This window comes from Pituophis catenifer, unplaced genomic scaffold (genome assembly GCF_029215685.1).
Source record: "Pituophis catenifer annectens isolate HBS135680 unplaced genomic scaffold, rPitCat1.0.hap2 SCAF_2, whole genome shotgun sequence".
Lineage (NCBI taxonomy): Eukaryota > Metazoa > Chordata > Lepidosauria > Squamata > Colubridae > Pituophis > Pituophis catenifer.
The window spans coordinates 173,340,709-173,355,622 of NW_027256882.1; the positions used below are offsets into that span (position 1 = coordinate 173,340,709).

General features: G+C 41.9%; 1 protein-coding gene across 2 annotated transcripts; it reads left to right on the top strand.

The window, feature by feature from the left end:
• The first annotated feature begins 1,203 nt into the window (after nucleotides 1-1,203).
• WDR13 (WD repeat domain 13) lies at nucleotides 1,204-10,043 on the top strand. Of its 2 annotated transcripts, none has more exons than XM_070935102.1 (10): nucleotides 1,204-1,263; nucleotides 3,372-3,458; nucleotides 4,209-4,449; nucleotides 5,357-5,466; nucleotides 5,695-5,825; nucleotides 6,561-6,868; nucleotides 7,675-7,855; nucleotides 7,938-8,079; nucleotides 8,207-8,325; nucleotides 8,540-10,043. In XM_070935102.1, exons 2-10 carry the CDS (start codon nucleotides 3,418-3,420, stop codon nucleotides 8,722-8,724), a joined length of 1,458 nt encoding a protein of 485 aa, XP_070791203.1. In that variant the 5' UTR covers nucleotides 1,204-1,263; nucleotides 3,372-3,417; the 3' UTR covers nucleotides 8,725-10,043. The 2 variants fall into 2 exon arrangements, with proteins under 2 accessions (XP_070791203.1, XP_070791202.1); XM_070935101.1 differs by lacking the exon at nucleotides 1,204-1,263 and adding an exon at nucleotides 1,791-1,880.
• The last annotated feature ends 4,871 nt before the right edge of the window (nucleotides 10,044-14,914 follow it).

Below are 14,914 nucleotides of genomic sequence, written 5' to 3' on the forward strand. Positions count from 1 at the left end.
AGTGAAAAGAGCAGCGTTTGCAAGGGGCGGGGGATGCCCAGACAAGATTTTTCACATAGCTTGGAACCTACTATAGGCAAGACAAAACCACTTTTATTCTGAGCCTCTGTAGAAAAATCTACAGGTGGTACAGGTAGTCCTCAAACTTAGAACAGTTCATTTAGTGACCATTCAAAGTTACGTCACTGAAAAAAGTGACATGACTATTTTTCACAATTTTTTCACAATTTTCTACGACCAATATGATCAAATTTCAGCCGCTCTTATTTATGACGGCTGCAGTGTACCAAGGTCACGTGATCCCCTTTTGCGACTTTCTGATAAGCAAAGTCAATGGGGAAGCGGGATTCACTTAACCGTCTTACTAACTTCTCAATTGCAGTGATTGACTTAACAGCTGAGGTAAGAAAGTTTGTAAAATGAGACAAAACCCACTTAACAAATGTCTCCCTCAACAACAGAAATTTTGGGCTCAATTGTGGTTGTAAGTCGAGGACTGCCTGCAATGGGAAAGCACTTTCTTAAGAGTGGCCATGAGAACAGCATAGATCAAGGGAAATTTCACTTATGGATATCTAAATATTTTACATACAACTCAGCTGTACGGATATTTTTAAAGTCCCAGATTGTATAATCAAAGGATGCTTTAATTTTCAGACTTTCTCAATCAGCTGTTCTCTCTATAGTGTGGATTACAACTCCCATTGAGGCTGGGTGGGAGTGATTAGCACTCCTTGAATCTCTCTAGTCTAGAGGACACACATTTGGAAGAATCTGGTTTACTCCCAGTCAAAAGGGCATGGAATTACTGGTTCTCCATTTCTCTCCTTGCTGGAAAATAAACATTGAACTCCGATTTTGTCTCGAAGTCATAATTCATGTGTAAACTTTAGTTATACCTTTGCCTTTCTGAGGATCTAAGATGCTGGCAGATACGGTAAATGCTGAAAATCAATGAGACTGTGTTTCTGAAAAAGTGGGAATAGGAGTGGTTCACTAGAGAAGCAGGATGGGTGGAGCTGTAGTTTAATAGTGTTAGTCAGATACTCTAGTTGATACAGAAGATACATCAGGAATGAAGTTGGGCCTCTTTTACTGTCGAATTTTGAAAACAACTCCACCCTCTACAAAGGCCCAGGTTGCAATTTAGCTGGGAGAGTGGTTTTCCCTGGAATCTGAACCAGCCATGGCTGGGACATTGGAGAAGCAGAAGAGTAACCTGAGTGGCAGTCGCTGTGACATTCGAGGCTGGAGGAAATTCCAGTAAGTTCCTTATGAGATCATGTGGTCTCAAGTGGATAATTTGCCAAGCTTTGCAGAAGTAGCTTGACACGGTTGACTCCCTGATATACATATCTTTGTGTTTGCATGTAAAGCCTGGCATTTCTCAGGTCAGGAGGTTTAGCTCACTGTGACTGCTTACTTCGTCGGTAGGCAAAGAGTAGTGTATAAATCGTGTAGTAGTAGATCGTAGATCGTTGCTTCCTTGTTGTTTGCCATTCACCCAAAGGTGAAAATAATTTTAAGAGGAATATGCACAACTTGTAGCCTTGTGAATCATTCCAGTTTCTCTCGGGATCTGTTCCTTGCCTTATCTGCTGTCACTCTATCGAGGAGGCGCGCAGCCACGATCGTAGTTATTACTCCTAATTTCCATCTTGCTAGCGCGCTCCCTCCTACTGAAGCCTCCGCTCTTCCTTGGCGCGCCCAGAGGGAGGGAATGGAGACGCCCGCATGCGCCGGGGCCGCCGCCGCCGCCGCTGGGCTGAAGCCATACGGACTCCGCCTCCCTCCCTCTTTTTTTCCTTCCGATGTTCTCGCTGCTGCTGCCGCCGCCGCCGGCACCCCCGCCAGGTTTGGGAAACCGGGAGCCGCTTCAGGTACGATCCTGATACAACTTTCCCGAAACCTTTCGGATTGCAGCTCTTCTCTGGCTGCTGATTTTTTCCGCAGGCACCCCATAATAGGCAGCCCCGGGGCCTGTCGCCATGGAAACGAGACAGTCTTGATGCTTCTCCATCGTCTTTTTGGCCTCTCCTTTCTAATGTTGTGGTCACCATGGAGACCTGGTGGTTTTTGCCTCCCTTGGAAGGTGTGTTCCCTCCCGATCCTCTTCCCTTCTCTCCCGGGGGGGGGGGAGACCCTGACTCCATTCTGCCATGAAAAGCATCGCTCCTTCCTTCCTTCCTTCTTCCATCTAATCAATGGGATTGCCATGATTGTCTCCCCCCCCCAACATTCCTTGAGCATGATTCCATTTTTCTTCTGCTTCCCCCCACACCATAGACCATTATTTGTCATTGGCAGAATAATAACATATGATAGAGAATCGGCCAACCTTTTGCCAACCTCTGTCGTTTGGGCTGCTTTAGGCAATCTTTCTGACAAAAATAGGATGCTGTTTGGAGAGAGGTGAAGAAATGGTAGAGCTCACACAAGGCCCTGTGGAGGCCTGGATTTGGTTAACTTAGCATAGCTAAGTTCCTACTTAAAAAACAAACCTCCCTTTTGCCCAACTGCGGTGTGAAGATCACTGGAGTGCGGATTCTTTAAGGCAGTCTTCCAAACCTGAGTCCTCCAGATGTGTTACCGTAGATCATTGCAGAAGAGATAGGGCAGGCCTGAATCAGTTTTGTTACTGCTGTTCTGGAATCATGAAAAAAAAAAATATCAGGCCTTTATTTACTCCTATGTTGTAGTTGCCAGTATGTGGAAAAAGACATCCCTGCTCCTCAATTTAAAATCTAACATTTCTTTCCTCTGGGTGGAGGTGAGGGTGGAAATGTGCAGTAATAAGTCTGTGATTTACAATTGGCAATCAGCAGAAAATCTGGAGAGAGAGAGAGAGAGGAGATACACACACACACTAAAAATTGCCATTAATAGTAGTGACTTGTCATTTGTTGAAATTCGTTCGTCAGAGCCTGCTGCAGAACTCTCATATTGCATTGGGATGTACATTTTCTGTTGTCTCGAACTGTTGTCTTAAATTTATCAGCCTTGTTATATCAGCCTATCAGATCTGACAGAATAGGCATGCTGCATAGGGACCATTGGCTATGAACCTATATTTGGTGGGTCTCAGGAGATGTACTTTCTCTGCTGTTTATATTTTATATTTGATGGTTTTACATTTGTTGTTTTTATCAAATTGTTTGTATGCTGCCCAGAATTGATTTGGTGAGATGGGTTATTATATACATTTGATAAATTTATAACACAATTTAAAGATGGTCATCCTGAATACATGGATTTGATCCTAGCGATTGATCCTAGAGCTGAAACTCTGCATATTGAAAAATGGAATTGTATTACACTGTTTCCCATTGTAAACCCTTCTCTGACCTTTAAGTTCTTTTTACTCTTTGCAGGCACCCAGTTACCAGCTCCCCTGAGCGGTCAGTGGCGGTGTGGGGCATGGCAGCAGTGTGGCAACAAGTGTTGGCTGTAGATGCACGGTGAGGCTCCTAGGTTGGATGCATAGGTGGCTTAAACAACAAGGAAAAGAAAGTATGCCAATATGGTGTAGTGGTTAAGATGCTAGATTGGGACCCAGGCTCATGTACATTGAGCCATGAAACCTCCTATCAGACTTAGTTGTTGTCTCTCAGCCTACCCTACCTCACAGGATTGTTGTTATGGAGTGAATTGGGAGAACTATATATATTATCTTGAGCTTCTGAACAAAAAATGCAAGATATAATTCTAGCATACATGCTTACAAATAAGTGAAGTATACAGGACAGGTTGTTCTTAGTTGCTGTTCAGGGAAGTACGTTATTGAGAACAAAGCTTCATAAATCTTGAGATTTTATCCCTATGAAGAGATTATAGTTTAGTAGTACATTATGAGTTTAAGAATTAACATTGAGGATATGACCTGAGAAATGGGAAAAAAAACTCTCTGCCATCTTGATTTTTGAGAACAAAGTGTTATCGTTTGAGAGAGGGAAGATTTATCTGATGGGGAAGGAATAATGAAGGAACTTTATTCTAAATCAGTGTTTTTCATTTAGTGGACTTAAACGCATACTGACATGTGATTACAGCACAGTACTGAAATGACCATAGGACTTTGTGCTGCAGAGAATTTTATACTCTCAGTTAGTGGAAACTCAGAATGATGCTAAGCAAAAGAGAAGGTTAAATTCAACAAGGCTACTATTGGCTGAGGTTTCAGGCAGCTAATGCATCATCTTGCCTTGCAGATACAACGCATACCGCACCCCAAACTTCCCTCAGTTCCGTACACAATACATCCGCAGACGAAGCCAGTTGCTGCGGGACAACGCTAAAGCAGGCTTCGATCCCTTGCTTCGTAAGCAATACCTGCGACTACGCAGTCAGCTTCTGGCCCAGCGCTACGGCCCACTCTCAGAACAGAGCAGCTTTCGAGCCTACAGCAACAGCATCGTCCGAAGCAGTCGCACTACACTTGACCGCATGGAGGTACTTGGGTTTTTGCATGTTATAAATCAGGGGTGTCAAACTGGCGGCCCACGGGCCAGATGTGTCATGCGCAGTCCACACCCACCCCAGCTCTGCGAATGGGAAAAATGTCACGAAACATCCCATGATGGCAACGTGACACAGCAAGTTTGACATCTGTGTTATAAGTAGTCTGATGGTAATCCATTCAGTATATCTTATAGGGATAATTAAGGTTTTTTTTTTTAAATAAAAGCTTGGAAAACTTAATTGCATTTAATCAGTCTTGCATAATTCTGATTTTGTGTTTCAAAGAGGTTTGGTATAACAAGAAAAAAAGTAACCCTAGACCAGTGATGGCTAACCTTTTCTGGACCAAGTGCCCAAAGTGCGCCCGAACCCCCAAAATGCAATGTGCATGCGGCCCCTGCATATGCACCCTGGCCTCCTGTGCATGCATATGTGCCCCCCCCGCACACACCCTGTCCCTGCACATGCATGACAGAGACCCAAAGACCAGCTGGCCAGCAGGAGGCGCACACACTTGCACAGCACAGCTGAACTGGGACAATGGCTTGCATGCCATCAGAGAGGGCGCTGCATGCCACCTCTGGCACACGTACCATAGGTTCGCCATCATGGCCCTAGACCATTTGAAAGAATTAAGAAAGTAGCACCTTCTTTCTTAAAAATTATTTATACTTTTCTAGTCACAAGAACTTGAAAATGTCCAAACAAGAATTGGGAAACAGAATTTGTCAATACCATGTTACCTAATATAGCACTGAAGTTTCATTGCTATTGTTTCCAATCCAGAATCCCTAGGGACAAGCTTTGCCATTTCTTCCCTTCACATAATGTTCCTCTGCATTGTGTCCATGAAGAACTTTCTGTTTTAAAATGTAAAAATTACATATTGTAACAATAGGATTTTGATGACGACCCAAGAGCACTGGGTGCCCGAGGCCACCGCCGCTCTGTCAGCCGAGGTTCCTATCAGCTGCAAGCTCAAATGAACCGAGCTGTCTACGATGAAAGGTATAACGCCAACTAGAGAAAAAGGTCCCGTGTTCCTGTCAGTCTGCTCGCTTGCTGCGTGTTACTTTTTTCTTTTTTTTTTTTTTTTGCAAGTTTTAATCAGAAAATATTGTGACTCCGGTACATTTAATCAAAGAATAAAGGTTCTTTAGTTTTGTCTTGTTTCTGCCCCATTTCTGTTGAAAATTAAATCCATGATCTGTCAATTTATATTATTCTCTTCCTTAGATCACCAGGGAGTGTTGTCCCCACTTCAGTGGCAGAAGCTAGTCGTGCTATGGCTGGGGATACTACACTAAGTGAGAACTATGCCTTTGCTGGCATGTATCATATCTTTGACCAGCACGTGGATGAAGCTGGTGAGTAAAGGAAGAATATAGCAATCAACCACATAAAGGCACTGCTAAGCCTCTTCCTTCTTTTGTCAACACAATAAAGGGCATGTATATTATTATTTGCAAAAGAAAGATGGATATTAAGTATTGATCAAGCCCCTTATCCAAAAAAGAGGTTATGATTCTTGCCTTTATGGAGGATAAGAGTAAGAACTATGGGAAATGGAACATTGAGAAAGACTTTGTAACAGTGTCCCCAAATTTCCATTCTTCTTCTTGTGCCATATCCGTCATCAGATGTTGGCGATCCTATTTTTATCAACAGTCGCACGAAAAAATCCTGCTGAGTTTTGTGCAAACCAGTCCCTTAGATTTTGAAGCCATAATGTTCTTTTTCTGCCTGGGGCTAGTTTGCCTTCAATCTTTCCCTGGAGGATTAAGTGAAGTATACATTTCCGGGTGTTGCACCACATGTTCATTGCTGTCCAGAATCTTCAGCAGTGGCCATGTTGGTTGAGGAAGGTTAACATCAAGGTTGCAATCAATGCTGCTAAGTACATGCTTAAGATATTGAAGTCTGGCAACTTAACAAAGTACCCTTTTTGTCCCACCTCACTACTCAAAATATTCCTCAGTTTGATAATTGTGTTGCAAGAAGGAATAGCATAAGAAAAATCTAGAATAATATACAAGACTCTGGATAGTCCAATATCAATATCAATCTAATGAGTTTTCTCTTCCCCTTCTCCTCCTCCTCAGTGCCTAAAGTTCAGTTTGCCAATGACGACAAACACCTACTAGCCTGCTGCTCTCTAGATGGCACAATTTCAGTGTGTCAGTTAGTACCCACTCCCCCTGTGGTGCTTCGAGTGCTGAAAGGACACAGCCGTGGTGTATCGGACTTTGCTTGGTCTCTCTCCAATGACATTATTGTTTCCACTTCACTTGATGCCACAATGCGCATTTGGGCTACAGAGGATGGCAAGTGTATCCGGGAAATCCCAGATCCAGATGCTTCTGAGCTACTTTGCTGTACTTTTCAACCTATGAATAATAATCTCACAGTGGTGAGTGAAGTAACAGTGATATGCTTTCCTTTTCTCTCCTGAGTATGTATTGTGAAAAATTGGGCCTTTGTCATTCTAGAAACACTAGCTTACATTCAGCTGGAGTTTATTACTCAACTTGATTCCCATGATGCAAGTAAGGAATGCACTAAACGATTTAAAAGCATTGATATTCCTATTCTTCTCTAATGTGAGGGAGGGGACAGAAAAGAAAAGGGGTCTAGTTATAAAAAGTTAAACATTAAATTACCCCTTCTCCCAACTTAATCTACCTCTCTTATGAAGATAGGGGTGGGGTGTTGTAAGGGTTAGGGTTTCAATTCTAATTCCATTTAGAAGAGTTACCATTCTAATTCTATTTACAGGGAGCCCAGCCCGTTACAATCATAACTTATGACAATCATAATCACATGACCAACATGATTTTACAACCTTTTTTGTGATGATCATTAAGAGAATCACAGTTGTTAAGCGAATGAAGCAGTCATTAAGTGAGCTAGTGGTTCACTATGATTGTGGTTTTGCCAAAAATGAAGTAAATGCTGGTTTGGGGCAAAAACTTCGTAAAATGTGATCACATGACTGTTGGTTCTGCAGAGCACCCAAAGTTCAGTCACGTAAACATGGGGGGGGGGGACCTGATCATTGGAACTTCAAATCCAGGTCATAAGTATCTCCCAGGTAGGTCCTTTGGAACTTCAAACAATCGCTAAGCAACCAGTTGTTAGGACTACCTGTATGTTGCTAATGTGTCCTATTTTGCTTAGCGCAAGCTACAAAAAATAATTTCTTTATCTATCCATCAGGTGGGAAATGGAAAACACAACCTTCATGTGATGAACATCTCAACAGGGAAAAAAGTGAAGGGTGGCTCAAGCAAACTAACAGGCCGAGTCCTCTCTCTCTCCTTTGATTCTCCTGGGCGTATCCTCTGGGCGGGAGATGACAAAGGCAGCATATTCTCATTCCTCTTTGACATGGCAACAGGTGAGTTTCCAAGATGATCTTGCAGAGATAGGCTGCAGCCCAGTTTGGATCGGACAGTTTCTGCTTCATTTCATTTTTGCAGGAAAACTGACCAAAGCCAAGCGCCTCATAGTTAATGAAGGAAGTTCTATCACCAGTATTTCAGCCCGTTCCTGGATCAGCAGAGAAGCACGTGATCCCTCTCTCCTCATTAATGCATGTATTAACAAGCTATTGTTATATAGGTATGATACTATTGCGCCAAAAGACGTGCTTTATTTTTGTATATGCAGAATATTAATAAATCCCATTTAAGGATGATATATGCATATATATATGTGCTTACACCATTCCTTTTACTTTTCCTGACAGGGTAGTGGATAATGAAGGAACATTGCAGCTTAAAAGAAGTTTCCAAATACAACAGAGCTCACATCCTGTCCACAGCATTTTTTGTCCCCTCATGTCTTTTCGTCAAGGCGCTTGCATTGGTATGATGCTTGTATGGTCATTCCGTAATTGGAAAAATAATGTAGCAGAGCCAGTTCTCTGCAGCTTCTTATAGTTCCGTGCTTTTGATATTTTCCATTGCACATGATTTCCTCTAACTAATACAGAGTTAAAAGAAATTGAAGACCCCTCTTTTATTAAGGGCCTATATTTAATGAAGGTTTTATTCTAATCATTTATTTTTGTACATTTTAGTGACTGGAAGTGAAGATATGTGTGTGTATTTCTTTGATGTGGAACGGGCCACCAAGGCTATCGTTAACAAACTTCAAGGACATAGCGCTGCAGTCTTGGATGTCAGCTTTAACTGTGATGAGAGTCTCTTGGCATCCAGTGATGCCAAAGGCATGGTGATTGTCTGGAAAAGAGAACAGAAGTAGCATATTTTTCTGATACATGAAAGGAAAAATACATAGGAGATGCAGCTATGAGGACAACGGACAAAGAGGATTAAAAGAGCCAATCTTTCCTCCTATTGCTGGTTTATGTCTTCTTCATCCTGAAACATACTGATGAGCATACTTCCATAATACAGTGAGACTACTGCTTTTGTCCTTTTAAGTTGGTGAGATTTTGTACAGCGTACAAAGGATTCCACTTACGCTGTGAAATGTGGCTTAATGGATTTCACCATCCAGATTACTGTTCTTTTGCTGAAAGAGAATGTGATCAGTTGTGCTACAGGAACTGCTTATGAATGGGCATAATAAAGTTTAGGACTTCAAGGATTCTTTTCCAATTCAAGAATGTGAACCCTAATTTAGTTTCAGTCCCGTTTTTTCCTAGATAGCATGAAACTACTTTTCTACATGAAGAGTGCTCCATTTCCTCCTGGAAATATATTTTGCACAGCATGGGTTAAAGTACCACGCTCACTACAATGTAACACAAAAGATATCAAAGATGAAGAAAATCAACCTGTATTAATTGAATTTATGGACTTCTGCAGCATTAAACTTGTGCATAGCTCTTCAATATAGTAGAATTTACGTAGTAGGATATTTGCTTTAGCATGTTTCTCAAGAGCAAGTTGACTTAATACTTTCCTAATGTAACCTTTGTGTATGAAAGCCACAGATATGAACAGAATATTTAATGTCTAGTAAGCCATCTGAAATCTACCAAAATAATTAGCATATTCCTGATACCACAGAAATGAGCTTTCTTAGAAATGAAGTTCTGAAACGGGTCTACTTAAATTGCAAAATGCATTTTTGTTACATCTTTCACAGCATGCATGAAACGGGGGCATAAGAGGGAGGGTTGTTTATATTAAACTTTCTGTATTGTGGCTGTTACTATTTTCTTTGGCTTTGTTCTCTCCTGTGCATAAGAAGAAACTCTGTAAATTAACTGTCACTGGAAAAAATAGCAGTGGTATTTAATCATAGGCTTTTCAGGCAGGTACCTGGCAGAAAGGAATAGATTGAGAGATAGAGTAGTACAATTAGGTAATCTTATCAGGATTGAGCTAAGGGGATTGTATCCATGGACATGCAAGCCAGTCACATCTTTGTAGCAAGGAAATTGTATGGCGTTAGGCAGAGTTGACAGATTTTTGAGTACAGTTGAGAGGATTAAGAGATTATTACATGATAATGGTGTCTGAAATGCATAAATCAGTTTAGCTCTAAAGGAAAGTTACGTTAGGTGGAAAAATATAAAGTTAACAGAATGTAACGTAGCATGAAACTTTCAAACAAACTAAGTATGTTTAGGTAAAGGTATGTTTTTCTAACATAATGCAGCTGTATTTCTAATAAACTGTTAACTGCAGTCTACCATTTAAACTGCTCTTACTTAAATTAAAATTGGTTCTTTTTCAAAGGATTGTGAGGGGGTGGAAATCATCAATGGTGTACTGCTTCAGAAGTATTTATTAGTAGGTGAATGTTCACCCCATGACAGTCACTGTATAGTCTTCATTTAATCTGTCTTAATGGATCAGACTCTTACAACATTCTACGTACATAATATATACCAGGAAAACAAAAGCACAAGAAGAAATCAGTGGTGCCCTTAGTTGCTGGAGAGGATGTACTAAGAACTATGTCACAAGGTCTGATAGCGTAAATTGGTATAACCAAAGGTGATTTATCTTCGACAACAGCACAATTTCTTTTCAAGGTAATATGATAGCTCTTACACATCTTGTGGAAGCAAATTCTACAACGCAATGTGTTAAAAATCTAATGACTGCATTCACACATGCTAAGGTTGGTAATGCTTAGCCTTGGTTAATGTTACCATGACTTAATCAAACCAGGCTATTTGATTAATTTATATTTCGGTATATTGTACAACTCTAGAATAAAGACAAATATATAAACCTAGTCACCAGCCCTAAATATCCTGCCTCTCAGGGTTCTGAGATGTGGCTAACTCTATTCAAGTTACTTTATTCCATAATGTTATTAATTCTGATTACAGGTATGTAAAATGTTTGAGATTTTAAACAAACAATCTTAACCTTACAGTATCAGAAGACTTTGGTGATATTCCAGCAACCTGGAAGTTTCAAAATTGGAACTATTGCAGAATGATCAGAATAGCATCAAATAGCTATTTCAAGTATGAAAACATTTCAAATTCAAAATGTTTGCAGAGCATTAGTTTTGCATTTTTTGCAGATTTAAAGTCCTCTGTATATTTCATTCTTCCTTTAACATTTCTTTAATAGACATGCCCAACTCCCTAATTATCTTTTTGTGCATCAACTGTTAATATACTGCTTCAAGATAATAGAAATCAGTATTTGTTTTAAATATGGCCAAATCATTTTTGAAAAGAATTATTTTCTGTGAACTTGGATATACTACAGAAGTATGTTAATGATTATGCATATGTACGATGCTGCTTTAATCAAGGCAAGCAGATGTATGCATGCCCCAACTTAATTCTTACAGTCTCCAAGTTCTAAAACTATTGTTGAATTTCAGCAGTACGAAAATCAGTTTTTTTCTGAGCATTTCTCCTTTTAATGAATTAAAGCTGTAAAATATATTGAACTTCTTGTAGGCATAATGCATCTATTTGAAACAGTTCCCTTTCCCCCCCAAAAATGCGGAATTTCAGTCTTAATTTCTCTGCTGAAAATTCTGCATTACTATCATCCCGAAAGGTATACTTTTTTAAAGTAAGAAGTATGGTCCCCAATAAGGGGACGATAAAAGCGGCGAAATCTAGCTATTTTGCCGCTCTTATCGCATCATCAGATAATCGCCCGGCCGCCCTGTTTAGGGTGACCCGCTCCCTCCTTCATCTGGAAGTGCGGGATGACCCCTTGCAGGGCCGAGCTGAGGACTTTGTGCAGTATCTGTATGACAAAATAGCTCAGATTCGGGAAGGGCTGGCCTCTGACTGGGTATGTCCGGACGGGATGACTGAGGCAGGTCTTGAGAGTGTTATCTGGGGGGAGTTCGATCCTGTGGCTCCCGAGGACATGGACAGGGTCCTGGGACGGCTGAACGCGACCACATGTTTATTGGACCCGTGCCCCTCCTTGGATTGGATCCAGAGAGGGCTTCCCGGGAGGTGACACGAGCCTGGCTCCAGAAGATTGTTAACGCTTCTTTGAGTGAGGGGGTCCTGCCGGCCGCTTTGAAAGAAGCGGTTGTGAGGCCCCTCCTCAAGAAGCCCTCTCTGGATCTCGCTGTTTTGGCTAACTATCGTCCAGTCTCCAACCTTCGCTTTGTTGCGAAGGTTGTTGAGAGTGTGGTAGCGCAACAGCTTCCCCGGTACCTGGATGAAGCTGTCTATCTAGACCCGCTCCAGTCCGGCTTCCGGCCTGGGCACAGCACGGAAACGGCATTGGTCGCGTTGGTGGATGATCTCTAGAGGGCTCGGGATAGGGGTTGCTCCTCTATCCTGGTCCTGTTAGACCTCTCAGCGGCTTTTGATACCATCGACCATGGTATAATGTTGCACCGGTTGGCGGGGTTGGGGGTGGGGGGCACCGTTCTGCGGTGGTTCTCCTCCTACCTCTCTGACCGGTCGCAATCTGTGTTGACGGGGGCAGCGGTCAACCCTGAGGCACCTTGCTTGCGGGGTGCCACAAGGGTCGGTCCTCTCGCCCCTTCTGTTCAACATTTATGTAAAGCCGCTGGGTGAGATCATCCGTGGCTTCGGGGTGGAGTTCCATCAGTACGATGATGACACCCAGCTGTACATCTCCACCCCAGGCCACCCCAACGATGCCTTTGAAGTGATGTCCCAGTGCCTGGAGGCCGTGCAGGCCTGGATGGGGAGAAACAGGCTCCGACTCAACCCCTCCAAGACCGAGTGGCTGTGGCTTCCGGCGTCCCAATATAGCCAGCTGACGCCATCGCTGGCTATTGGGGGCGAATCACTTGCCCCCACGGAGAGGGCTCGTAACTTGGGCGTCCTCCTGGACGCACGGCTGTCTTTAGAAGATCATTTGACGGCCGTGGCCAGGGGGGCTTTTTATCAGGTCCGCCTGATACGCCAGTTACGCCCCTTTCTAGATCGGGACTCCCTACGCACAGTCACTCAGGCACTCGTCACTTCCCGCCTGGACTACTGCAACGCTCTCTACATGGGGCTCCCCCTGGGGTGCACCCGGAGGCTCCAGCTGGTCCAGAACGCGGCCGCGCGGGGGATTATGGGGGCGACGAGGCGTTCCCATGTGACACCTCTCCTGCGCGAGCTGCGCTGGCTCCCGGTGGTCTTCCAGGTGCGCTTCAAGGTGTTGGTGACCACCTTTAAAGCGCTCCATGGCTTAGGGCCGGGGTACTTACGAGACCGCCTTCTGCCACCAATAGCCTCCCACCGGCCAGTACGCTCGCACAGAGTGGGCCTCCTCAGGGTGCCGTCCGCCAGACAATGTCGGCTGGCGACTCCCAGGGGGAGAGCCTTCTCTGTGGCGGCGCCCACCCTCTGGAACAACCTCCCCCCAGAGATACGTACAATAACAGACCTCCGGATTTTTCGTCGGGCCCTGAAAACCCATTTATTTCAACTAGCTGGGCTGGCTTGAGTTAAATTTTAAATTGATTTTAAATTGGGTTGTTTTAATTTACGGCCAAAATATTTAATTATTTTAAATTGCTTTTAAATTTTGTATGTTCTGTTTTTTACTCTGGCTGTTCACCGCCCTGAGTCCTATTTGGAGAAGGGCGGTACAGAAATAGGAACAAATAAATAAATAAATAAAAATAAGGAAAATGTGATTACCTACTAAAATGATTGTATTCCGATACAGATAATAAAATACACCAATATTTAGTATTTGTAAAAAAAACTTAACATGTACTCACATTTTGCTGTTCTTTTTGAATGCAGTTGATGAGATGCTAAATCCAGGCTCTCATTTGAAAAAAGATCATCCCTGAAATGTTTTTCTTTGTATACCTTTTACATTAAATACAAATGTTCAAAAGAACACTGTGACCTAGTATCCTTATTTTCCCTAACTTCTATAGGTGAAAAGAACAGTTTTAAGCATCTCATTTTATTTGTTCATTATTTTCTTCCTAGCAGATTCAAGCAGCAAAAGTTTTATCACTCACTGGGCTTCAAAACAAAAACAGCATTTTAAATGTTAATCAGCAGAAGTCTGAATAGATTTTTCAAGAAATCTTGTCAGACTAAATTTATTTTGGGTTGGTGTTTTTTTTTTATCCAGTTTTAATATAGGGGAATGGAGAATATTTCATATATCTTGATTTCAGTAAAGCATTTAAACTATCACGTAACATTCTTATTATTAAGCTAAATAAATATGAACTAGGTGTAATATTTAAGGCGGCTAACAGTGGGTCCTTAAAATTAATCCAGAAGTGAAGTACAAAGTGAGGGCTGCAGGGTTAAATCCTGAGCCAGGTACACATCAACCGTTTTGACAATTATTTTGAACAAAGAGATAGACTGAACAATCACCAAATTTACAAATGATATGAAATTGGGTGGGAGAGCTAATATTCGGTAATACAGAAACACCTCTTTATTTAAGGAAACTCAAATTCGCCAGAGCAGGATGAGGAGCTCTTAGTATAGCATTAGTACGTGCAAAAATGATCTTGGAAGTGGAATTGATATCTATCAGTAATGTAATTGCAAAAGGGAAACATTTCAAATTGCTTCAGTAGAATATAATTTTCAGATCTCACAAATAATAGTGCAGATCTGTATCCTTTTCTGTGCACAATATTTAAAGGATTTAGATACACTGGAACAAGTGCAAAAAGATATAAAGAAGATCAGGGCAGTAGAAAGGGGTCTACGTGGTGATAATAAAGAATGAGTAAATGTTTAGTTTTCAAAAGTGACAGAAGGTTATAATTGTTACTCTTTATGATATTTGGAGTATGCTAATAAGTGGTCATAATCTGTTCTTGGTTGTCCCAGAGAAAAATAACCTGAAATAATTGGTCTAAAATTACCAGAAGACATTTTCCAGTTGAAGTGTCAGAAAAACTTCCTAAAGGTAAGGGCATTCAAAAATGAAAACTTTTATCCTAAGAGATGATGGATTCCCTTTGATTGGATATATGCAAACTAAGATTGGATAGATATTTGTCAGGGATGCTTTCATTTTGATTTGGGACTGAG

Bases quoted from the DNA above. Each gene is read 5' to 3' on its own strand.
- WDR13 (XM_070935102.1), top strand. From the start codon at position 3,418: ATGGCAGCAGTGTGGCAACAAGTGTTGGCTGTAGATGCACG. The intron at 3,459-4,208 runs GTGAGGCTCCTA...CTTGCCTTGCAG, and splicing joins GTGTTGGCTGTAGATGCACG to ATACAACGCATACCGCACCC. The intron at 5,467-5,694 runs GTATAACGCCAA...TCTCTTCCTTAG, and splicing joins CGAGCTGTCTACGATGAAAG to ATCACCAGGGAGTGTTGTCC.